A 26,111-nucleotide genomic window follows, 5' to 3' on the forward strand; every position below is an offset into this window, starting at 1 on the left:
TTTACATCAGTTCCCCCCTGCCCCCAGTTCTTGATCTTCTTGCTAATGTGAATAAGAACATAAGAACATAAGAACATAAGAAATAGGAGCAGGAGTAGGCCATCTGGCCCTTCGAGCCTGCCCCGCCATTCAATAAGATCATGGCTGATCTGTCGTGGCTCAGTTCCACTTTCCCGCCCTCTCCCCATAACCCTTAATCCCCTCTCTTATCAAAAACCCATCAACCCGCTTCTTAAAAATATTTAGCGAGGCAGCCTCCACCACTTCAACGGGCAGAGAATTCCAGAGATTCACCACCCTTTGAGTGAAGAAGTTCCTCCTCATAGTTTCTTCCTATCTGTTCTGTCCTGATCCCTCTTGATATTGAACACTTCTGACCACACCACCTGTCAATCTTTGCTTCTCTAAGGGGAACAACTCTAGCTTTGCCAATCTAACCATGTAACTAAAGTGTTACATTCTTGTAAATCCTTTCTGCACCCCCTTCCAATGCCTTTACATCCTTCCTAAAGCGTATAGATTATTTAAATTTGTTGACATTGCATTTGCAAAGATTCTGCTTTACCTTATCCTGATTTAAAGCAGATGAAACAATCTTAATCCATGCCACACAGAAGTCAGAAAAGAAACAAATGCAATAATCTGAAATAAAAAAGAGAAATTGTTACAAGTACAAAGCAAGTTAATTAGCCATTAAAGAGAATGTCAAGCATCTTTTTACTGTTGCTGCCAACACTGCTGTATATTTTCAGCATTTGAAGTGACTTTTGGTTTTGGAACTTTTTTCCCCATCTAGTCCAGTCCAATGACTTATGTTCTGTGATGGTATTATTGTTTTCAGAATCTGAAACACTAGAAGCAATAGCTTAGTATAATTCTGTCCTGCCTGGACTCTAGTATGTCATAACAGACAACCTGTTTTTCTGATATGTTTACAGCGATGATGGTTTCACAGTGACCATCACCGGTTAACTTTCAATTCCAGATTTTATTAATTGAATTTAATATTATTACCCATTGCCATGGTAGGATTTCAGCCTCTGTTCCTCCTAGAGCACTAACATGGGCCCCTGGATTACTAGTCCAGTGATATTACCACGATGCCACTGTCTCCCCTAAAGAGTTAAATTTTGAGGCGAGGTTTAAGCAGGAATTATAGTTTAGCACTGATGGCGTAGCCACCAAAGATAGGGTAATGGGAATGTGGGATGCACAAGGGGCCAGAATTGGAAGATTGCAAAACTCTCAATGTTGTAGAGCAGGAGGAGGTTCTAGAGATTGGAAGGGATAAGTCTTTGGAGGGTTTTTGAACTCAAAGATGAGGATTTTAAAATCTGTGATGGAGGTGATCGAGTTGCCAGTGTAGGTCAGTAGGCATCCAAATGATAAGTGAGCAAGACTTGATGCGAGTTATAATACAGGCAGCAGGGTTTTGGATGAGCTCAAAGATAAAAGATGGGAGATGACCTAGAAGAGCATTGCAAAAGTCCAATCTTTTTAAAGTTCTCCATCTCCTCTTTTAAGATGCTGCTTTAAACTTGCCTCTTTGACTAAGCTTTATTGTTCCAGTTGATCAGAAGTATTATAATCGTAAAACAAATGTTGTTCATGGTCTAACTAGGCTTTTACAGATTATATAAAAAGCTCTTCCTTTAAGAGTTCTGCCAGTTTTGAAATGTGGCGATAATTTGAATAAAGAATTTTAGATAATTCTAACTGCCAGATCTGTCCATTTAAGTAATGTATACAAGTGAAAATCACATACATTGGTGACTACCACAAAATAATGCTATTTTTTGCAAATTAGTAATTACTTTCAATCTTAAAATTTCGAAGAAAACATACTAAAACTGGTTTAATTTGACTAATCTTATTAGTCAGTAATGATTGTGATCTTTCCAAACTTTCATCACTTCTCATTGGTCAGCCAGGATGAACTCTCAAACTGTTCTAACAATTTTTACATGAATTGTTGGTCAGTCCGCATCCTGCTGCTTTATTTTTCATGCAGTCTTATTGGCTGCAGATGGTATTGTGGCTGATGTGTGTTTGCTTGGTAGGACTTTGAATCACTGCTGGTAAATGTGAATTGCCTAGTTTGTGTTTACATGGTAATGATAGTTGTCTTCCTGTCTTTGATTCTGTTTGCCTAGGTTTTCTCCATGTTGTTCTTTTTCAATTTTTTTCATCTCCAGCTCTCAAAGTTCCTGTTAATCAAATCCCACTTTCCTGGTGTTATTTGCTCGTTCCTGCTCCCTTATTCAGATGACTGGTAACCAGCCCCTTTTCTGGTCTTATAACCTGGTCTTGGTAGTCTCACTTAATCTCTGATCATTGGTGACCTCTGGAATACATATAGTAGTGATGGAGGTGGATAAGGTTTGTACAGTGTGGGGTGCAGGGATTGGACAGTATTGAAAATCAGAGGATAGTGGTTGGTTGGCCATTTGTTTTTGGAGATGACCTCCCACTTGTTTGGTGTCAGCTCTAGATTGGACTTTGTCCAGATCTTGCTGAAAACAACCACAACTTAATTATTGAAGTTGTGCATGGAACTGCATGTTACCACCAACAGCCCCACTTCTGCCTCTGTCGAAGGAAAGGTAATAGATGAAACAATTGACGATTGGACTGAATAGGTTTCCTTAAAACTTCTGCAGCATGACTTGAAGTACAGTGATTGGCTTGTGTTAGCAATGACCTTCATCCATTGTGTCTTTATGACTGTGGACGTGGAAGCTTTTCCCATTAATCCAACATCATAAGAACATAAGAAATAGGAGCAGGAGTAGGCCATCTAGCCCTTCGAGCCTGCCCCGCCACTCAACAAGATTGTGGCCGATCCGTCATGGCTCAGTTCCACATTCCCGCCCTCTCCCCATAACCCTTAATCCCCTCGCTTATCAAAAACCCATCAACCCACGTCTTAAAAATATTTAGCGAGGCAGCTTCCACCACTTCAACGGGCAGAGAATTCCAGAGATTCACCACCCTTTGAGTGAAGAAGTTCCTCCTCAACTCCGTTCTAAACCGCCCTCCCCTTTATCTTGAGGCTGTGCCCCCTAGTCCTACTGTCCTTTCTGAGCGGGAAGAGTCTCTCCACCTCTATCCCATCCATCCCATTCATCATCTTATATGTCTCAATGAGATCTCCCCTCATTCTTCTAAACTCTAACGAGTACAAGCCTAGTTTATTCAGCCTCTCCTCACAGCTCAGCCCCCTCAACTCCGGTATCAGCCTAGTAAACCTCCTCTGCACTCCCTCCAAGGCCAAAATATTCTTGCATAAGTGCGGCGACCAAAACTGCACAGTACTCCAGCTGCGGCCTCACCGATGCCCTATACAGCTGCAGCAAGACCTCCCTACTTTTATATTCAATCCCCCTCGCTATGAAGGCCAGCATCCCATTAGCCTTCCTGACCACCTGCAGGCTGGGTTTTTGCGACTCATGCACAAGGACCCCGAGGTCCCTCTGCACCGTCGCCTGCTGCAGTTTTTCGCCACGTAAGTAATAATCCTTCCTACCACTATTCCTACCGAAGTGGACCACCTTGCACTTGCCAACATTAAATTCCATTTGCCAGTTCCTGGCCCATTCGCCCAGCCTATCTAGATCCTTCTGTAGACTCTCCACACCCTCCACGCAATTTGCCGTTCCACCAATCTTGGTGTCATCAGCAAATTTCGACACCATACACTCGGTTCCCTCCTCCAGATCATCTATATAAATGGTAAATAGCTGAGGCCCCAGCACTGACCCCTGGGGCAGTCCACTAGTCACCAACCGCCAATCCGAATAGCACCCATTAACCCCCACTCTCTGCCTCCTATTTGACAACCAATCCTCTATCCACGCCAACACCCTACCCCCAACTCCATGCCCCCTTACCTTCTGCAATAACCTCTTGTGAGGTACCTTGTCAAACGCCTTCTGAACATCAAGAAAGACCATGTCCACCGCCCTAGACACATCCTCATAGAACTCCAATAAATTTGTCAGACACGACTTCCCCTTAACGAAACCGTGCTGTGTCTGCTCTATCAAGCAATTCCCCTCAAGATGCCTCGCTATTCCCTCCTTGATGACGGATTCTAACATTTTACCTACAACATCATTGTGCTTTATAATATTTTGCATTATCAAATAGTAATGTGGAGAGTTTCAGCAGCTGTTGCAAAATATTTTCCTGAATAAGTATTAATTATTTTAATTCAGGTGGAAGATATTGATGAGTGCTCCCATTGAGAATCATAGAATTCTCTCAGTGGTTACAGCACAGAAGGAGGTCATTGTGCACATTGTATCTACATTGGCTGTCCGAAAGAACAATTCATCTATTGTCATTTTCCTGTCTTCTCCCTGAAACCCTGTGTGTTCTGCCTTTTTCAGATAATGGTCTAATTCTCTTTTGAATACAATGAGCAAATCTGCCTCAACTACAACCTTAGACAGTGCTTTCCAAAGCTTAATCATTCGCTGCCATTTGTCTTTGCCTTCTTATTCTCAATCCTTTCACAAGTTTCTCCCTATCTGTCCTGACCCCACAGGATTTTGAATATCTCATATCTCCTTGCTCTTGTATTCCATGACCCTATTAATAAAGCTCTATCAACCTGTTTTCCACCTTCATTGATTTATGCCCATATGCATCCAGTTCCTATGCTCCCGCACCTCCTTTAGTTATGACCTTTATTTTATATTGTTTGTCCATGTTTTTCCTCCCAAATGAATCACTTCACATTTCTCTACGTTGATTTTCAACTGCCATGTCTGCCCATTCCACCAGCTTCTGTCCTTATGAAGTTCAACTCTGTCCTCTTCACAGTTTATAACTCTTAAAAGTTTTGTATCATTCACAAACCTTAAGTGTGCCCTGAACTGAACAGCTTGGATCATAAGAACATAAGAACATAAGAAATAGGAGCAGGAGTAGGCCATCTAGCCCTTCGAGCCTGCCCCGCCATTCAACAAGATCATGGCTGATCTGTCGCTGCTCAGTTCCACTTTCCCGCTTTCTCCCCATAACCCTTAATCCCCTCTCTTATCAAAAACCCATCAACCCGCGTCTTAAAAATATTTAGCGAGGCAGCCTCCACCACTTCAACGGGCAGAGAATTCCAGAGATTCACCACCCTTTGAGTGAAGAAGTTCCTCCTCAACTCCGTTCTAAACCACCCCCCTTTTATCTTGAGGCTGTGCCCCCTAGTCCTACTGTCTTTTTTGAGCGGGAAGAGTCTCTCCACCTCTATCCTGTCCATCCCATTCATCATCTTATATGTCTCAATGAGATCTCCCCTCATTCTTCTAAACTCTAACAAGTATAAGCCCAGTTTATTCAGCCTCTCCTCATAGCTCAACCCCCTCAACTCCGGTATCAGCCTAGTAAACCTCCTCTGCACTCCCTCCAAGGCCAAAATATCTTTGCGCAGGTGCGGCGCCCAAAACTGCACACAGTACTCCAGCTGCGGCCTCACCAATGCCCTATACAGCTGCAGCAAGACCTCCCTACTTTTATATTCAATCCCCCTCGCTATGAAGGCCATAAATATGTACCAGGAAAAGCAAGGGTCCCAACACCAGCCCCTGGGGAATTTGATTACAAATCTCCCTCCTGCTTGAAAGAACGTCCATTAACCAGTACTGTTTCCTGTCTCTCAGCCAGTTTTCTATTCATGTTGTGACTGCTCCTTTTATAACTATAACTTACAAGTCTGGCATGTAGCAAAGCATCAATGGCGTTGACTTCATCAACCTTCTGTTATCTCTTTAAAATACTCCAGCGAGTTAATTGAACATGATTTTCCTTTAAGGAACTCATGCTGGTTTTCCTTAATGAACCAGCATTTGTCCACATGATTTAATTTTGTTTAGAATTATTCTTTCTTTAGAAGTACCACCAAAGTTTGACAGGTTCGATATGTAGATTTCTCTTTATGTAGTTTTTTGAACAAGGGCATAATATTTTAAATTCTTCAGACACCACCCGAGACTAAGGAAAACTGAAAAATTATGGCCAAGTTCCTCTGCAATTTCCATTCTCACTTCCCTCAATATCCTTGGTTTATTTGTAAAATGTCTTAATTAATGGCTACCTTTAGTGACCATTCTAACATTTTGCTAATTCAGAGATGATAACTGATTTGTCACATTTTCATTTCTCCTCTTCGTAGATTATGCTCTGTTCCAACCCATTTTCTTCTTCCTGCTCTTGTTTGTTTTTTTTCTCTTTTCACTTTCCTTTGTTTCCTTTAATGGTCTTCTGTCTGTGGTGTTCTTTTATGCAATTGAAAAATGCCTTGCTGTTTGTTTAAGCATGTCACAGGCCACATTTTATTTTCCCCTCATTTGAATTTTATTTTTCATCTGGTGTTGTTTCTCATTAACCTTTCACTCCCGAAGAAGGGTTCTTCCTGAAATTAAAACCTGTCTTTTCTCACAATGGCTGTATAGTGACTTCCTGTCTATTTCTGGTGTTTCCTGGTTTTGTTTCAGATACTCAGCATTTGCAGAGGTTTGCTACATGATATAATATTTGTCTCCTTGAACAACTTGTGTAAACAGAAGGAGTGCATCATAAAATACCATGATAGCTGCAGAATATCCATTCATTCTTTATGTTGTTGGGAAATACCTTGTCAGTTTTAGAATTCGAAGATTGGTAGTAGAGCAAATGAAAAGCTTTTACACATTTCTCTCAAAATGTGATCTGAAGTACTGAAACCAAGAAATGGAGATTATTTTTTCTAATCCATACTGCAAACAGCTGTCGAAGTGCTTACTGCCTGAAGGTTATAAACTGGATGTAGAGACACTTACTGGCTGGTCACAAAAGATTGTTGTAGGTAAAGATACCTCTGAGACGAATTGAGTCAAAGTACTGCAGTTTATTCGAAAGCTTTCGGGAGACACACCTGTGACCTAACAGCAGTTCCCCAGGCGTCTCTCCAAATACAAGTTAAGAGCACATATTTATACCCCCTCCTGTCACGTATGCATCTTCTTATTCTCAGCAGTTTCCCAGGCTGTGGGTTGTCCTCCATCATGAGAACATGGCTGCCTCGGCATTTCATGGTTATCTCAAGGCCGCAATTGACGTGTGTGATTAGCCCTTAGCTAACATACAGGCTGACAAGACCAGTTAAAATTAACAGGCCGGTATAACCATCTATGCTCATAAGTTGTATAATATATGTATAATATGTTAGTACATGACACGTAAGCAGTATATGATGAATATATTTAGGACCTGCAGGCTTCACTATTAGGCGAAAGTCCACAAAGTTAAAGACACAACATAACTACAAGCTGGGTCAACTACATTTCTAAGCGGGCTTATCATAAACTTGTGTATAATAGCAAGAGCAGCTGCCGCCTCCCTGTCTGGGTCACCTGAAACTTGTGTACAACAGCAAGGGCACTGAGCAGTCTGGGCACACAAAAACAAAGTTACATTTAACATTTATCTGAAATATATGAAAACAGGCTGCATCTAGGCTACTGGATATTTTTCTCATTCTCTCAAGTGTTACAAAGTTCATTAACTCATTCCCTACTGCAAGATGAATAACAGTTTACCATACATTTTATTACAGTAATCCTGGTGGTACAGGAGGATTTAGTTTCGGAAATCTTGGTACCACAGCACCAACCACAACCACAACTGCATCACCATTTGGGGGCCTTGGTGGCGGACTCTTTGGGCAGAAGCAAGCGACTGGATTTTCATTTGGAGCTACCTCAACAGGTAGGATAGGATTATTAATGTAGCTTTAGACCCCAACATAATGCTCAGCTGTATTACTGTTGAAATTTTTATCCCACAGAAATAAGCCTAACAAATTTATTGCTAATGTGGCAAATGCATGCTATAGCAGTAGAACATTAATTGAAACATGTGAATTGGTTTTATTCAAAAATTAGTCTGGGAGCCCTTTGCTGAATGACTTTTGTTATCCTAGTGCTCTGTCTGTGCTCTGCCTTCAAACCCTGTACATTTGCTTGCAAATTTCTTCCATAGCTGAATAGTATGCCAGTGTTTGAAACCAAGACATTGAACTCAAAGAAGAAACAACTGGATGGAATAACATAGGTTCTGAAATTGTATATTCTGGAAGTAGATTGGTGGACAAAAGGTTTGACAGCAAATCACATCTTATGATTCGAGAAATTTCAGCAGAGTAAGAGGCCATTTGGCTCATCGTGTCATTTAGAATCAAATGGGAAGCAAAATATTGCAGTTTCTAGAATTTTGTTATTAAAAAAACTGGAAACAGTCAATCAGGCACTTCTGGAGAGAGGAACTTGGGTTTAATGACATTAAGTTTGAGCTTTTCATTCCTGATCTTTTACTAAGGAAAGTGGCTAGGGTCCAAGATAGTAACCTGGGAAGAAATGAATGACATGACTTTGGCCCTTGCAACTTCAGAAAATAGTGGTCAGAGAGGAGGAGATGTAGTGAGGGGGGGATGCACCATGTTGTCATGGAGGGAACCCCTTCAGAATGCTGAATGCAGTCCGTATTATGGTAACTCTCCACTTGAAAACTAGTTATTCTACCCAATACCATGGACAAGTGGAAATCTTTTGTTTCTTTACCTTCTGAAAAGTTACACTATCCTGGAACTTTCTTCACAATACAACCACAGTTTTTGAAATTTCTCCTCTTTAGTGATTCTACATTCTACCCTTTCTATAATTGTTAAAATAGTGTGAGAATGTCATAATATTGTTAACAAACTTTCCGTAATGTAGGTTTCAATATCTACACTTTATGTAGCACTTTGCTGATGTCAAATCCATGTCCTGTACAAATCTTCATTGTTTTATATTTAATACTGCTGCAGATAAAATTCTCTGAATTGTCATATCATAATATCAAAAAAAAGCATAACTGAAGAGTTCAACTGTAAAATAATTATTGGTCGCTGAACCGCATGGATTGGAAAACTTCACATTCCACTATTGGTCTGTGTGAGATAATCTGATCTGTCTGGGTGACTGTGATTTGATCTTTGTATCTTTAGATTAGGGAGAGCCAAAGTTTCCTGCCTCTGATTATTTCTGCTATGTGTCATTTGTTTTAAATTGCAGGAACTACAACAACAGCATCTACAGGACTAACTTTGGGTAAGTTCAATCAAGTGGCAAAATGATAAGCATTATTTTGATAAATGCTTTCAGTACATTTCTTGATTTAATATGACAATTTGTAACCTAGTCATCCTAATGACAATGTATTCTAATGTTAATTGCTCTACTTGATACTTTTAAACTTTAATAGGTTTTAAACAATTTATCTTCCAGGCGCACCTACAACTACAACTTCAACTGGTTTTAGTTTAGGATTCAACAAACCAGCTGGTTCAGCAACACCTTTTGCGATGCCTATTGCACCTTCTACAGCAGGAGGACTGTGCCTTTCGTCTGTACTGCCAACATCTACAGCAGGTAAAGATTTGCAGATGTTAAACTTCACTCTTCCTGGTCGTCAAGCTTTTGTTCACACTTCAATTTCCAATGGATTTACGCTGCACCTCTTGTTCCTTTATCTTCCCAAGCTGAGTGCTTTTAAAAAAAAGTGACTCATATAATTGTAGAATCCCTACAGTGCAGAAAGAGGCCATTCCTCCCATCAAGCTGCACCGACAACAGTCCCACCCAGGCCTTTTCCCCATAATCCACTTATTTACCTGGCTATTTGCAGGGGCATTTTGGATAGGTGCAGGAAGAATAGGGTGGTTGTAGTGGGTGACTTTAATCTTCCTGGAGTGAATTGGAAGGGGCCTAGAGCTGGGGGTACGGAGGGAGAGGAGTTTGTGAAATGTGTTTTGGAAGGGTCTCTAGAGCAGTATGTAACTAGTCCGACTAGGGGAGAGGCTATACTGGATTTAGTGTTGGGTAATGAGCCGGGGCAGGTGGGAGAGGTAGAGGTAGGCGAACATGTGGCTAATAGTGACCACAAGTCCGTCTACTTTAGGATAAAAATGGAAAGGGACGAGTGCCGGCCGAACGGGAGTGTGCTGAACTGGGGAAAGGCGAGCTGTAGCAGGATTAGGAGGGAGCTGCAGGACACTGATTGGGAAGGACTGTTAGCTGGCAAGTCCACGGTTGGCAAGTGGGAGGCTTTTAAAGGCAAAATGAAATGGTTGCAGGGGAGGTATGTTCCGGTTAAGAGGAAGGATGGGAAAGGTAGGATTAGAGAGCCGTGGATTACAGGGGGTATCGAAGACTTGGTCAGGAAGAAGAGGGAGGCGTATGTTAGGTCGAAACGACTGGGTACGGAGAGTGCGCTGGAGGAATATAGAGAGAGTAGGAGGGAGCTAAAAAGGGGAATTAGAAGGGAGAAGAGAGGGCATGAAATGGCTTTGGCTGGTAGGATTAAGGAAAATCCAAAGGCATTTTATTCCTATCTTAGGAGCAAGAGAGTAGTTAGAGGGAAAATTGGTCCTCTTAGGGACAAAAGCGGGGAGTTATGTATTGAGTCGGAGGGAATGGGGGAGCTCCTGAATGAATACTTTGCGTCGGTATTCACGAAGGAGAGGGGTTCGGAATCATGCGGTCTGTTAGAGGGAGCTGAGGATCAGCTGCAGGAAATATCTATTACGAGGGAGGAAGTGCTAGGGCTTTTAGGTAGCGTAAGGACGGATAAAGCTCCGGGGCCTGATGGTATTTATCCCAGGCTGCTTAGGGAGGTGAAAGATGAAATTGCTGGGCCTCTGGCGCAAATCTTTGTCTCTTCTTTGGACACAGGTGAGGTCCCAGAAGACTGGAGGGTGGCAAATGTGGTACCGCTGTTCAAAAAAGGTAGTAGGGATAACCCTGGGAATTATAGGCCGGTGAGTTTGACATCGGTGGTAGGGAAATTAATGGAAAAAGTACTTAGGGGTAGGATGTATGAGCATTTGGAGCGTTGCAGTCTGATTGGGGATACGCAACATGGCTTTGTTAGAGGGAGGTCTTGCTTTACGAATCTGGTGGAATTCTTTGAGGAGGTGACAAAAACGGTTGACGATGGGCAAGCCGTTGATGTCATCTATATGGATTTCAGTAAGGCATTTGACAAAGTCCCTCACGGTAGGCTGGTAGAAAAGGTTAAGGTGCATGGGATACGAGGTCAGGTAGCTAGGTGGATTGAGAACTGGCTGGGCAATAGGAGACAGAGGGTAGTTGTGAAGGGGACTTTGTCCAGCTGGAGGCCAGTGACCAGTGGTGTGCCGCAGGGCTCAGTACTGGGACCTCTCCTCTTTGTAGTCTACATAAATGACTTGGAAGAGAGCGTAGGTGGTGTGATCAGCAAGTTTGCTGATGACACCAAGATGGCAGGGTTGGTGGGTACTGAAGTGGTTGTCAGGTGATACAACAGGATATAGATAGGTTGGTGCATTGGGCAGATAGGTGGCAGATGGAATTTAATCCTGACAAATGCGAGGTGATGCATTTTGGAAGGAATAATGTAGAGAGGAGCTATGTGATTAAAGGTAGGCAAATTAGGAGTATAGAAACACAGAGGGACCTGGGAGTGCAGGTTCACAAATCCATGAAGGTTGTGACACAAGTGGAGAATGTTGTCAGGAAGGCTTATGGAATGCTAGCCTTTATAGGAAGAGGTATAGAGTTTAAAAGCTGCCGTCTAATGCTTCAGTTGTATAGAACGTTGGTTAGACTGCATTTGGAGTACTGCGTCCAGTTCTGGTCACCTTACTACCGGAAGGACGTTGAGGCTCTGGAACGGGTGCAGAGGAGGTTTACCAGGATGTTGTCTGGCATGGAGGGGTTGGGTTACGAGGAAAGGTTGGAGAAACTGGGACTGTTCTCTTTGGAAAGACGGAGATTGAGGGGTGACATGATAGAGGTATATAAGATACTGAAGGGAATAGACAGGGTCAATAGTGAGAGACTGCTCCCTAGATTGGTTACGAATACAAGAGGACATGATTTAAGGGTGAGGGGGGAGAGGTATAATTTGGATATGAGAGGAAGGTTCTTTACGCAGAGAGTAGTGGGGGTATGGAACGCGCTACTGAGTAGGGTGGTGGAGGCAGGAACGTTGGACTCGTTTAAGGTTCAGTTAGATAGGCACATGAGTGAAACGAGGATGGAGGGTTATGGTAGGGGTTATTGAATAAGGGTTAGAACCTCGGGAGACACCGGAAAGGCAGGCTTGTGATTAACGTTTTTGTCTTTTCACTCCGCAGGTGAAGGTCCACCTCGTTGTCAAACGAGGGGCATGCACGTGGTGGGTCGTGCGTGGGCTGCTCCTGGAGGTTCCGGGAGTGGCCTAGTACTTCGTGTCGGTGTGTGTGCTTGATCCTGGACCGGTAGACGGGCGCCGCAACAGCTCGGTGACTAGCACTGCTAGCTGTGCAGATACATGGATTTGGGCCTGTGTCTGTGGGAGTTTGTGCATTCTCCCTGTGGTTGCGTGGGTTTCCTCCGGGCGCTCCGGTTTCCTCCCACACCCCAAAGATGTGCTGTTAGGCTGATTGGTTTTACCAAATTGACACTATTCTCCCCTGAATCTGGCTAAGTCAGGGGTTCTAATTGTAGATACGCAGGGTAGAATAGGTGTAGGGTGATGCGGCGGCACGGGCTTGTTGGGCCGAAGGGCCTGTTTCCCGTGCTGGGTTGTTCTTTGTAATCTCCTTGACACCAAGGGGCAATTGAGCGTGGCCAATCAACCTAACCGACACATCTTTGCGGAGGAAACCGGAGTATCCGGAGAAAACTCACATTGACGTGGGAAGAATGTGCAAACTCCATCCATGCAGACAAGTTGAGGCTGAAATTGAACCCAGGTCCCTGGCTCTGTGAGGCAACTTGTGCCATGGTGCCTCCCTAGTCCTAGTAGATGATATCAGTAGATTTCTTTTGCTGAAACTTCTGGTGAAATCTTTCTGGAAAGAAGTCAAGATATCTAGTTTTTTTCTTATAAATTGCAGTGCACACAAATTTTAGTTGCATAATTTGGACATGTGTTGGAGCTCTTATTTATGGACAGTTTCAATTCATTTTTATTTAACTGAAGTTTGAACTTTATAAGGCAACATGCAATAAAATACCAACAGGTACAAGCAGGCATTCCAAAAGTAATACACTCTTTAATGAGCCTTACTTCTCCTTATGAAGATGGGTTGTAAAATGCTTAAAGGCAATTCCACTTGTCACACCTGATTTCCTTGGTGTTAACATGTTCATCTTTGCAGGTTCTTTCACATTTATAATCTGGAAATTGTACTACGAGGTCATCTTCAATAATCCAGACATATTGTGCGTAAAGTAACATGATCTTCCATGCTTTCATTATTCTATATCAGGTAGCAACAATTGTTTAGCTGGTCTGTTTGCACACATTCGTGACCAAACATGTGTTTAAAGTTTTATTAGTCACAAGTAGGCTTACGTTCACAATGTAATAAAGTTACTATGAAAATCCCCTAGTCACCACACTCCAGCACCTGTTCAGATACACTGAAGGAGAATTTAGCGTGATTAATTCACCTAACCTGCACATCTCTGGACTGAGAGGAAACCAGAGCACCTGGAGGAAACTCATGCAGACATGGGGAGAACGTGCAAATTCCACATGGACAGTGACCCAAGCCATGAATCGAACCCGGTTCCCAGGCACAGTGAGGCAGCAGTGCTAACCACTGTACCACAATGCCACCCAAGTCTATTGGACTTGGCAACTGGAGCAACCTTATCAGTGACTATCATTGCCAGTATGCATTATGGTTAGAATGCTGTTAACCCAATTATCACGTAACTTCTGGTATTGGATGGGTTGCCAAAGTTGGTCACCCATTGATTTGTTGTGCAGTATGGCACAAAAGTTTGGTTTATCCATACTCAAAGCACAAAGAGTACACTAATTAGCAAGACTAATATGCCGGACTGGGAGTAAATTTAAATCAAAAGCACAAAAATATAAATCATGGAAAAGTTTTTTTAAAAAATGGCTTGGATCTTCCAAAGGCAACAGCAGATGTTAAGAATTTGATGAATGTATGTCTGGAGGAACTTCTGACCGTTGTGCATATGTAATATTTAATTGGTAAGCTTTAAACTTTCAATGGGTAGAGTTACATTGTCTAGGTCCCTCTGAGAATGTTTTCAAAGATTAGCATAGTGTTGGAGACTTGTGCTTGATGTGGTAAACCTAGATGTTTAGCCTTCCCTGTAGCAGCTATATAGGAAAAATCTAAAAAAAGACACTGCCTGCTCCTGACAGTGCTCCCTGCACACTTTCTGACTTCATTCCCCCTACAGCAAACACATCAACAATTAATTGTCTTCAGCGTTAAAAATAGTTAAATGAAACTTAACTTTAAGAAAAACATTGCAATCTTGTTAACCTTAAGGGGAGTTATCTCATCTGGTGATATCAGAGCTACTCCTTCTCACAGTCACCCTGTTGAATCCCTTTGCTACCTTGCCTGTACAGGAAGGCTTGGCTGGAAGGAGGGTATGCTTTTAGTTGTCAGTAGAAATCACTGCAGCCATTACTGATTGGAAGATCTGGGCCAATGTAAATTTAAGTCATAAACATGGATTGCTAACAGCTTTGTATTAAATTTTGGTTTTGCACAATTGAAAATGCTCATAAGTAATTGTCTTTGGAGAAAAGATGTTCTAAAAGCCAACTTGGTTACTTTTATGTATTGTCCTTCTAAATTTAGCAATAACTTATTCTTTGCAGGGTCCACAGGATTTGCATTAAATTTAGGTGGAGTGCCCACATCCACTACGTCAGTGCCAACAGGCCTAACATTGGGAGGGGCTTTGACTGGTTTAGGCGGCAGCCTCTTTCAGGGTGCTGGCACCTCCACTACAGGTCAGTATGCTATAATTGACAGAGCTGTGTGTGTGCATTTTACTTGTCAAATATACCGGTTGTAGCTGAAAATATGAATTTCTCAACTGTTGAACCATTTTCTACTTTGTTCAGAGAGGTGAGATTTGAAGTTAATTTGAATCCACAGTTTGGAAATTTCACAAAGTGAAATTTGTGTTTTTACTGTTATTTTCACACACTTCAGTTAATAACCATTTCATGTTATGTGGTAATTGGTCTTCGCATAGAAGTTTGGTGCATTTTATTTGATGGTATGACCCCTGAGTCAGACGATTGTTGGCAGAACTCCACTCCAGGTCTTGAGTGTATATAATCAAGCCTTGCAAGTTGCCTCCAATCAGCATCTATCCCTGCTACAGTGCTGAAATGCTTTAAACTTGACAATTCAAACCCTCACCTGGTCAATCTCTCGTCGTCCATTCTCCATGATCTCAAACTCAGCGAAAATCCAACTGCTCGCATCCTAATTGACACTAGGTCCCATTCGCCCATCACTGTCCTACATTGACTCTCGTTCTGACAGCACCTCAATTTTAAAATTCTCTTACTTGTTCTCCAATCCCCACTACAGCCTCACCTTTCCCTTTCCCCGTAATCTCTTTTTATCTTGCATACCTTGGAGATCCACGTGCCCCTTCAATTTTGGTCTCTTGCACATTGATATTTTTAACTTGAACATCACTGGTGACCATTCCTTCCCTACTCCTCACTGCCTGTCTAACCAGGTCCTCTCCTTTAAGACAGTCCCTCAGAGCCTACCTTTTTGGCCACCTACCGTAACATCTCCATGTACATTGGTGTCAAATCTTGTTTGACAACACTGCTGTGAAGCACTTGAAATTGCTTCACTGCATACATGTACTGTATAAATGCAAGACATAGTTGTTGCTTGTATTTGGACTGAAGGAGTGCTACATTTCCCATGGTGCTGTCTTTCACATTAGATGTTAAAACAAGGTGCCATTTGTCTTTTCTGATGGATATGAAAGATCGCATGACACTTTTCAAAGAAAAAAATAGTTTGTCCTAATTTCCTGGCCAGTGCTGTTGCTCAATCAATACTATTGAAAACTTATTAATTGAATTTACTATTTGTGGGACCTTGTGAAGATTGGCTGAAAAATTGCCTGCATGTCAAGTATTAATAGCATGTTAATTGTTAGGAATATGCAAGTGGAGAGCATTGATTTTAAGGACCTTAAGCACATATAAAGAGAGACTTTTTCAAATGGGCATGAAAAGAGAGATTTCTGAGACACTGTTGGTTGGGTTGAATTGTGTAATGTTGAATTCTGTAAATAAACCTAGTATTAAGTAAAATATTGGTGTCAGGTTTCCTACTTTACCAACTGGCTTCAGAATGCATTAATGTCAAGTAATTGTAATTCCTTACTAACTGGTGCTTTTTGGGATGTCCTGAAAGTGCAGTATTAAAACAAACTAGTTCTTTAATTTTTTTTTTGAAAAGTAGAATGTTATAGACTGTGACCTAATGATAGATGTATGGAATGTTGTGACACTGAACTAGATCTTGTGGTAGGTTCATACTGATCCTTATGTATTTTCTGTTCATTCCATTTCTGGCTTTGCTGAGAGTGTGCTTGTACTCAGGTTTATGGAATTTGAAAACTAAGTTTACCTGTCAACTGTCTTGGAGAAAATAATTTATTGGCAATCATGTAGAAGTGTGACGAGTGATACCTTGACTGAAAGATAGCAGAGAATTAGTGTCCTTATGAAAGAATGATCAAGGAGTAGGAGATGGATTTCATGACTGAGTGAAAAATTAAGAGAAAAAACAGAGAATGATGCAAGTTCAGAGCTTGAGGGGGGGCTGGGGAGGAATCTTTGGTTTGTTAGGCAACAGGAAGGGAAGAATGTGGCCGAGGCAGTTGAGTGGATAGTTTCAATCTTAATGTCAAAGTACACAGTTGCTTTGTTGATTGAGGAGAGAGTGAAAGGGGCAGGGAAGAGATGTTTAAAGAAATCATTTTTCATGGAGTCAAGAAGCTCAAGATTGTCCTGGCTTTCCAGGACAATGGAACAATGAATAGTTTAGCAGAGATAAATGGGAAAGCTAGCTGTTTGCCATATACATGGAAGTTTGTGCCCTTTGGAGTTTATGGAGCAAAAGCAGAGATCACACCAAGACAATGACCCTGGTGGAAGGGTATCTGGAATCTGCTAAGGACACAAACATTTTCAAAGATGAGAGTCTGATTAGATAGCTGCAGAAGTATTGTAACTGGATTTGCTTCCTCATGGTAGTTAGTATCCTACAGTAACTATCAGGTGATTAGAATAATAGGAAGTGCATTGATCAGATTTGGGTAGCATGTTTCATTTCATGTTTTTAGCGCCCAACTCTCAATTTTTGAAGCTTTCATAATTAAGTTACAGTTCTAGGCTTTGATAGTAATCAAATGATTTGCTCAAATTTAGGAATTGGTCAGTCACTGGGATTGAACCTTGGAGTAACTACAGCTGTCCCAACCACTACAGCTAGTGAAGGACTTGGTGGAATAGATTTCAGTGGATCGTCTGATAAGAAAAGTGAGTAATATCCACCGAATTTCATCATATCTTTTTAATTGCACAACAGCTAATTAACCTGTGAAATATCAATATCAATTAATCAGTGAAATAACTGTTCTGGATAAGATCTTTGTGTGTGTCGTGAATATCAGATGGAAGATTCATGTGAACATATACATTTAGGAGTAGGCTACTAAGGCCCTTGAACTTGCTCTGTCATTCAGTAAGATCAAGGCTGTTCTGCCTTTAACCTCAACTCCACATTCTGTCTATCCCCAATTTAAACCTCTGCCCCCTTGTTTGTCAACGATCTTTCTACGTCAGCCTTATAAAGATTCCCCCTGCCCTCCCCAAGATTACACCCCAATAGTAACTGTATTCCCACTCAGCATAGTTACAAAAGTATTTAGAAAACTATTGGTGGGAGAGAGAGAAGTTTGTTTTGTGCTGTCCATGCTCATATAACAGATTTTAAAGGGATGAACAGCAATGAAAAAGCGCAGGAAAACAATTGTGAATGGGGACATTTTAAAAATGTAATATTGCTGTAGGCAAATGAGAAGTGCATTGCAGAGGTGTAAATCATGCAAATGAGGGATTTTTGATGCATCTTGTGTGGTGAAACAAGTAAATACAAAACATACCTGTTCTATATTTTAACTTCCAATCAGGCTCATGGAGGACCAGCTATTGGTTTTGCATTCCATTGATTGCTGTCCCCCGTATTAGTGAAATTGTGTGGAAGAAAAATGGATTGCTGTGTTCTCCTTTACATTAGTTTTTTTATCTTTTTTTAAAAATTGCATTTGGATGCATTAATTGTATATTTATCCATTACAGATGATAAAGGTTCAGCTGGAGTTAGGCCTGAGTAAGTACATTTGTGTATTTATTTATTTAAAATCTTGAGCATCTTGCAAAATGCTGCAGTTAGTTTACTTCTAAAACTCAAGCATTCTTTTGACCTTGTTAATTTCAATAAAACAAAATTAAAACATTGTTATAAGATAATAATGTTACTAAACAGCTTCTTCCTTGCTGCCATCAGATTATTAAATGATGATGTTTCTCTTCATTCTGTCTGTAACTGCAAGACTAGATTCTGTGCTCATCCTTTTCTTCTCCCCTATGTTTTCTATGAATGGTATGTTTTGTCTGTATACCACACAAGAAACAATACTTTTCACTGTATCCCAATACATGTGACAATAATAAATCAAACATATGCGCATTCCATGGAGTCGACATGTAAATTATATGGGGAGAGGTGCAAAGCTGCAAAAATCACCTGTAAGTAAATCTAATGAAGGAGATTGCCGAGGCAAACCAATATTTAAAAAAAAATACTCAAAGGAGTAAAAAATCAAGTGGACACAGTAAGCAAGAAAATTAAACGGAAGCACCAGAGGTAATTAAGTTTACAGAAATGGGAGAAACAAGATTGAAAGGGTGATATTTGAAAGAAATAAAATTAAGATGAAGGCTAGCCCATGTCTTTGTGCATTCTTTTGGTCTTGTTTATTTCAATAAAACAAAACTAAAGCATTCTGTTATATGATACGAATGTTACAAAACAGCTTCTTCCCTGCAGCCATCAGTGGGTGGCACAATGGTTAGCACTGCAGACTCACAGCTCCAGGGACCTGAACTCAGTTCCCAGCTTAGATCACTGTCTGTGTGGAATCTGCACATCTCCCTGAGTTCACATGGGTTTCCTCCAGGTGCTCCAGATTAGGTGCATTGGCCATGCTAAGTTCTCTCTCTCTGTACCCGATCAGGCGCTGGAATGTGGCGACAAGGGGATTTTCACGGTGACTTCATTGCAGTGTTAATGTAATCCTACTTGTGAAACTGATGAATAAAGTTTAAAGTTCTGGGATTTTCACAAAGATGAAAGCCAGATGCTTTAAAAGGGCAATGAGATGTGATAACTTCGGCCTCTGTCAAAAACTCCATTCACCTGCTGCTGATTCCATTCCTCACCCACCACTATCTCAGATTGGTTCAAATTGTTCGCAATCTATTGAATTGATCTTGATGAGTTGTTACACCACTTCCTGCAGATAATAGATTTCATATCCATACACTGTGTCAGAGAATAACTCTGTTCAGTGGCATGGGGCTGCTGAAACAAACTGCTCCATCCTGGCAGTCCCAGATTTCCTGTATTCTTGTAACTTCTCCCATTCAAGAAAGTGGTGAATATTTGTTCACATTCCAAGTAGAGTTTCTGACTCCATATCTGAATGTAGTTCATGGGTGTTAATTCCAGGTTGGCTTGTGCTCCTATTAATGGGAACAACCAAACTGGTGGTTGGATTAAGCAATGTATGTTTGTACTTTTATTTATAAATACTTATAAAATGTTTTAAAAATTGATTCCAATTCCGTTCTCCACTATCTGGCCCTCTGAAATAAAGGAATATCTTCCCCACCACAAAGACTGTTTAATTCCAATTCTATAACATCACACACAATGGCCAGAATTTTACCATTTTCCAGGGCGGGCGAGCCTTGCAGAATGGAATTTTCTGTTGACCTTGGGTAGGGTGTTATGAGCCTTGCCCAAGTGAGGTCGTAAAATACCAGCCAATAGTCCTCCTACCTTGCTCCAAAACTCTGATGGCCATGTTGTGCTCAAGTCTTGCCGCTGATTGATAAATTACATTGACTCCTGGCCCTCTATTACCTCTAATTTATAGTCTCATTCTCCTGTTCAAATTATTTCTGTGGCCTTGCCCCTCCTATCTGTGTAACCTCCAGCCCTTGAAACCTTGATGCCTGCTGCTGAACTCTTTCTCTAAGTCTGACCATTTCTGCATTTTCATGGCCCTCCATGTCCTACCCATACCTCCTTGCCATTGGCAGCTATGTCCACAAGCTCAGTCTACTGGCTCTCAAATTCTCTGCCTAAATCATCAACCTCTCAATTTTCCTCTCTTTGTTTAGGATTTCCTTTAAAGTGAATAGCTTTGTGTAGACTTTTGATCTTAAATCCTTCTGAGTTGGCATTTATTTATTTATGACTTATGCCTGAGAAATGCATTAAGACAATTAAAAATAAAATGCTGGAAATATATTGTAAATCTGAGAATCTGCCATAGAAAGGAATTCCAAGGGCTGTTTAGAAGTTTATTTTGATAGTTATTCCCTTGAGCGCTCCTATGGTGAACAATAAGCATAGTAATATGGAAACACTCATTTGTGACTTTTGGAATACATTGTCACTGGTTTGTTAGCCTACAATTCCTTACTGGCTTAAGGACTGCAGTGCTTCAAGGAAGAAGCTCACCACTATCTTCTCGAGAGCTAGGGATGATTTGTACAGTATTCACTTGGCACCTCTATTACGATTAAAAATTCCCAAGGCGCTTCAGAAGAGCGTCATAAAGTAACATTGATGCTGAACCATATAAGGAGATAATAGGCAGGGAACCAGAAGCTTGATCAAAGAGCTAGATTTTAAGGAGCATCATAAGAGAAAAGAAAGATGAAAGGGTTTAATGATATGACTTGGGAACAAGCTTTTGTTCCACTCCTGAAAAGCCTGGCTCTAACCATTTGATTGCCCTTCCGTCATAGATGTCAAAACCAGCAAGAATAGTTTCTGTCTTGATCTTATCCATTCCCTTTGATATCTTTGGAATGTTGAGGCCAGGGAAATGAGAGGTGCAATCATGATGGGATTTGAAGACCAAAATGAAAATTGTAATAGCGTGGTATTTCTTAAACAGGAGACACTGTAGGTCAGTGAGCAGAGGGGTGCTAGGTGAAAGCTAAGTTAGGATGTGGGCAGCAGGGCTTTGGATGATCTCGAATTTACAAAAAGTAGCATGGGGGAGGCTGGACAAAAGTGTCCACTCTAAAGGAAACAAAGATACCAATGGAGGTTTCAGTAATGAGTGAGCTGAGGCAGTGACACAGTTGTTGCAGATATGTAGTCAGAAATTCATCCTGGAGACACATCCAAGGCCAAGGTTGCAAAAGTCTGAGTTAGCCTTATTCAGAGAGGGGAAGTGGGGTTGATAGCAACAATTAAAATAGAATGGCTTCCATTTACTTGATATTTAATTGGAATAAATTTGTGATCACCAACAACTTGTCTGGTCGCTGCATGCTGACACTACACTCAAGCCCACTACTCAGGAGGCTGATCAAATTTGGAACGTCCACTACGACACACTCCAATTTTCACAGATGCACCGTAGAAAACGTCCTTTCTGGTAGTATCACAGCTTGGTATGACTCCTGCTCTGACCAAGACTGCAAGAAACTATGAAGGGTTGTGAACAAAACACAGCCCATCACTCAAACCAGCCTCCCACCCACTGACTCTGTCTACGCTTCCAGTAGCACAGTGGCACAGCACTTCTGCCTCACAGTGCCAGGGACCCGGGTTCAATTCCAGCCTTGGGTGACAGTCTGTGTGGAGTTTGCATGTTCTCCCTGCGTTTCCTCCGGGTGCTCCAGTTTCCCCCACAGTCCAAAGATGTGTGGGTTAGGTTGATTGGCTATGCGAAAGTGTCAGGGGATTAGCAGGGTAAATATGAGAGGCTATGGGGATAGGGCTTGGGTGGGATTGAGGTTGGTGCAGACTCGATGGGTGAATAGGGTCCTCCTGCATTGTAGGGATTCAATGATTCCTGTTGCCTCGGAAAAACAGTCAGCGTAATCAAGGACCCTACGCAACCCGGGCATATTCTCTTCCACCTTCTTTAGTCAGAAAAAAGATACAAAAGTCTGACTTTTGAATAGACACACCTTTATATTAAGTTGATCTTTCTCCACACCCTAGCTATGATTGTGACACTAAATTCTTTCCTTCTCAATGAATGGTATGCTTTATATGTGTAGTGTGCAAGAAACAAATCAAATCGAATTCTGCGTGTCAGACAAGCAATGGAGGATTTGAAAATGATGGCAAAATAGAGCTGGATGTCATCAAAGTGTAAACTAATGTTGTGTTTTCGGCATTGCAATAACAGTTGAGTAACAGCTGTAGTTTTAACATGGTGCAAAAATCACACTGCTGCATTACATAAAATTATGGAAAAGGTCTTTTCATGGAATGGATAGGCCATGCACATCTTGCCACAGTTTTTCTAAATATTTTGCAAGTCTGGCTCAGAACTATAATTTTGATTACAAAACATACTTTGTATTTAACTTGGTGCTACGTCTGCTAAATGAGGATTTACACAGCATAGTGAAATAATATTGTCTGGCTATGAAACTCTAAAAAAATACGTTTGTGACAAATTTATTGTAGCATGGCTGATGAACTTTAAAGTATAACTGAGGTGTAGGCTGACGATGTGATTCTACTTTTAATATATTTACAGTGTCCAAATGTTGACATAAACATGGGACATGTGGAGTTTTTTTTGCGAAGATGTTAACATTTTAGTCCTTTTGTTTCACAGTGATAGCAAGGCCCTGAAGGATGAAAATCTGCCACCTGTTATCTGTCAAGATGTGGAGCAATTCCAGTGAGTGTGCCAGATTTGACATCCAAGCAATCATTAATTTGCCCTTTTATAATGTATCAGCATTTAATGTTGTGTATTCTGTTTACACATCTGCAGGAAGTTTGTAAAAGAACAAAAGCAGGTCCAAGAAGAAATTAGTCGAATGTCATTTAAAGCTATGCTGAAAGTACAGGAGGATATTAAGGCATTGAAACAATTGTTAACAGTAGTTGCCAGTGGACTTCAGAGAGATTCACTTGCCATTGACAAACTGAAGATTGAATCTGCACAGGTAGATAAGAATTGCTGGAATTTTTTCATGTAGGAATGTAATAGATCAGTTTGAAGAAAGAAAGTATCATTTAAATATGACTATAATTTAAGCTGCCAAAGAGGTGAAAGCTGATGCATTTACAACTTCAAATACTGATTCCAGTCAGTAATATTTTGCAAATGACTTGAGCTGTATACATTTTTTCTCTATTTTAATGGAAGCATGATTTTAACTGGATAAATGCTTCCATTAAAATAATTGTGAAAATAATTCTAGCATGTTGACATTGAGAAGTACCTTTTTATTATTCTCCAATAACATCAATTGTATTTTTGAAAGGTCCAGCACAGAGGGTGACCATTGGTCTCTCTTGACAATACTTAGAAATGCCATAGGGAAGGTTTTTCTCTTGAGTTACAGTTATTTATTTTGACTTTAAGATGGGTGAAATATTAAATAGGCACCTGTTTCACAAAGCTTCCAACTCATTCTGTCCCATAGTAATCTTGTGATTTCATTCCTTATCCAGATAACGTAATCATGATGGAATGGTATACTATGTTATATTAATAGTTATAGCAATATGGGGTGTAAGAATACCTGTCTCCAACAGTTATCCAATATTGCCACAAAAACTGGCGTCCTTTTGAAAATTTAAATGACTCCCCGCAGAGGAACAGTTGAGTGATATTTCCTATGACCACTTTATGTGGGAAAATGCAGATGTCAGATGCTTTATCCTGATCTGGTGAAAAACACTTAAGTTGATGTATGCAGGTGGAAAGTCTACTTGGATCCACCAAGAAGTGCGAAATTATCCTGACTCTCAGAAATTTGCCAGCATGAGCAGCATATTCTTTGGGTGGGTGTAAGTGCTTTCTCACAAAGCCACCAAACAGAAAATTCTCAAGCCACATTTCCAGAAGTACCTAATAGCAAAATGGAAAAACTTCTGAAGTCAGCATAGATTGAGAACCGAAGGCCAGAAGAAAGCAACTTTAAGTTTGTCAATCTTTTGAATTTACTTTTAGGAGCTTAAAAATGCTGAAATAGCACTAAGAACACAGAAAATACCACCAGGACTTCAGCATGAAAATACAGCACCAGCAGAGTAAGTTCGTGAATTTCTTATCAACTAGGATATGGTTGAACAATTTTCAACTGAAATGATGTTTGTGGTAAAGCTTGCTTAATGCTACATCGGTAGTAATGTTCCTGCTTTGCAGATAAATTGACCAATTGGCCACACTCTGCGCTTTCATTTGTTGCATAATCCAGTTTCACTGTCAGTGCAAAGTGAAGTGACATAAGCAATAAGCTGCGTATGTCACTTCAGCTGATGAGGAGTGAGACATTGTACATTAGGAAAATACCATGGTAAGAAATCACACCCTAGGCTTTCTATCTGATTGTGTGTGGCTCTGGAGCAAAGGGAGGGTTTTTTGACTTCCATGGAGATGGCTGCCTGATCCCCTGTAAATTTTCTACCCTGTGGTCATTTGCATGTAATATCTCCTAGACTTCATTGTGAAGACTTGCAGGACTGGACCAGAAACATGTTGGGGAAGAGGATTCCAAAGACCTTTCTCCAGAGAAAAAGTACAGCACCTTTTTCTGCTGACCTTTGAATTCCAGACCTGGGTTTTTTTTCAGGCTTCTTTGATCTGCATTCAATATGCCAAATCACAGGTATCATAGCATGCACACAAATCAGATTGAGAAGGGAGAAAAATTGCTCAGTGCGTCCTTAAGTGGTTGTCTGGTCCTGTCCATTTCAGATCCATTCTAAGTTTCTGTTTTGCTTTTAAAATTACATAATTAGTTACTACTTGAGCGAGGCTTCATTTCTAAATGGTCTTGGGGACTTGCATTCAGTTTGAATATGAAATACTGATAGAAACGTAGAACAGTACAGCACAGTACAGGCCTTCAGCCCTCAATGTTGTGCCAAGCCATGTCGAAACCCAAGATCAAGCTATCCCACTCCCTATCAATCTAATGTGCTCTATGTGCCTTTCCAATAACCGCTTGAAAGTTCCTAAAGTGTCTGACTCCACTATCACAGCAGGCAGTGCGTTCCACACCCCAGCCACTCTGAGTAAAGAATGTGGACATCCCTCCTATATCTCCCACTATGAACCTTAAATTTATGCCCTCTAGTAACAGCTGCATCCACCCGAGGAAAGAGTGGACGTGCAGAGACTATCTATTCCCCTCATCATTTTATAAACTTCTATTAAGTCGCCTCTCATCCTCCTTCGCTCTAAAGAGAAAAGCCCCAGCTCCCTCGATCTTTCCTCATAAGACCTACCCTCCAAATCAGGCAGCATTCTGGTAAATCTCCTCTGCACACTCTCCAATCCTTCCACACCCTTCTTATAGTGAAGTGACCAGAACTGCACACAACGTTCAAAATGTGGTCTCACCAAGATCCAGTATAGTTGCAGCATAATCCCATGGCTCTTAAACTCAAACCCCCTGTTAATAAACACTAACACACTATCAGCCTTCTTCACGGCTCTATCTACTTGAGTGGCAATCTTAAGAGATCTGTGGATATGAACCCCAAGATCTCTCTGCTCCTCCACATTCGTCAGAACCCTGCCGTTGACCCTGTAATCCGCATTCAAGTTAAATGAATCACTTCGCACTTATTAGGGTTAAACTCCATCTGTCGCTTTTCTGCCCAGGTCTACAACCTATCTGTTTGCAGTCTACAAGAGCCCTCCACCTCATCCACTACTTCACCAATCTTGGAGTCATCAGCAAATTTACTAACCCACCCTTCAGCCTCCTCTTCAAAGTCGTTGATAAAAGTCACAAATAGCAGAGGACCCAGCACTGATGTGTGGTACACTGCTGGTAACTGGCCTCCAGTCTGAAAATTTCCCCTCCGCCGCCACCACCGTCTCTCTGGGAGAGCCAGTTACTTATCCAATTGGCCAAATTTCCTTCTATCCCACACCCCCTTACTTTCT

The 26,111-nt window shown here is 41.2% G+C and overlaps 1 protein-coding gene across 3 annotated transcripts in view; it reads left to right on the forward strand.

Moving 5' to 3' along the window:
* Positions 1 to 26,111, forward strand: part of nup58 (nucleoporin 58) — a 53,679-nt gene that overhangs the window by 1,299 nt on the left and 26,269 nt on the right. For all 3 annotated transcript variants that reach the window (XM_080197356.1, XM_080197357.1, XM_080197358.1), the window contains exons 2-10: positions 7,595 to 7,746; positions 9,093 to 9,128; positions 9,306 to 9,449; positions 14,701 to 14,835; positions 17,299 to 17,409; positions 18,232 to 18,262; positions 22,815 to 22,880; positions 22,977 to 23,151; positions 24,165 to 24,244. In XM_080197356.1, the coding sequence (XP_080053482.1) occupies positions 7,595 to 7,746; positions 9,093 to 9,128; positions 9,306 to 9,449; positions 14,701 to 14,835; positions 17,299 to 17,409; positions 18,232 to 18,262; positions 22,815 to 22,880; positions 22,977 to 23,151; positions 24,165 to 24,244 (930 nt within the window). The remainder of the gene's footprint in view (positions 1 to 7,594; positions 7,747 to 9,092; positions 9,129 to 9,305; positions 9,450 to 14,700; positions 14,836 to 17,298; positions 17,410 to 18,231; positions 18,263 to 22,814; positions 22,881 to 22,976; positions 23,152 to 24,164; positions 24,245 to 26,111) is intronic.

The sequence above is a fragment of the Carcharhinus amblyrhynchos genome, chromosome 10 (genome assembly GCF_965287045.1).
Source record: "Carcharhinus amblyrhynchos chromosome 10, sCarAmb.v2.hapA, whole genome shotgun sequence".
Taxonomy (NCBI): domain Eukaryota; kingdom Metazoa; phylum Chordata; class Chondrichthyes; order Carcharhiniformes; family Carcharhinidae; genus Carcharhinus; species Carcharhinus amblyrhynchos.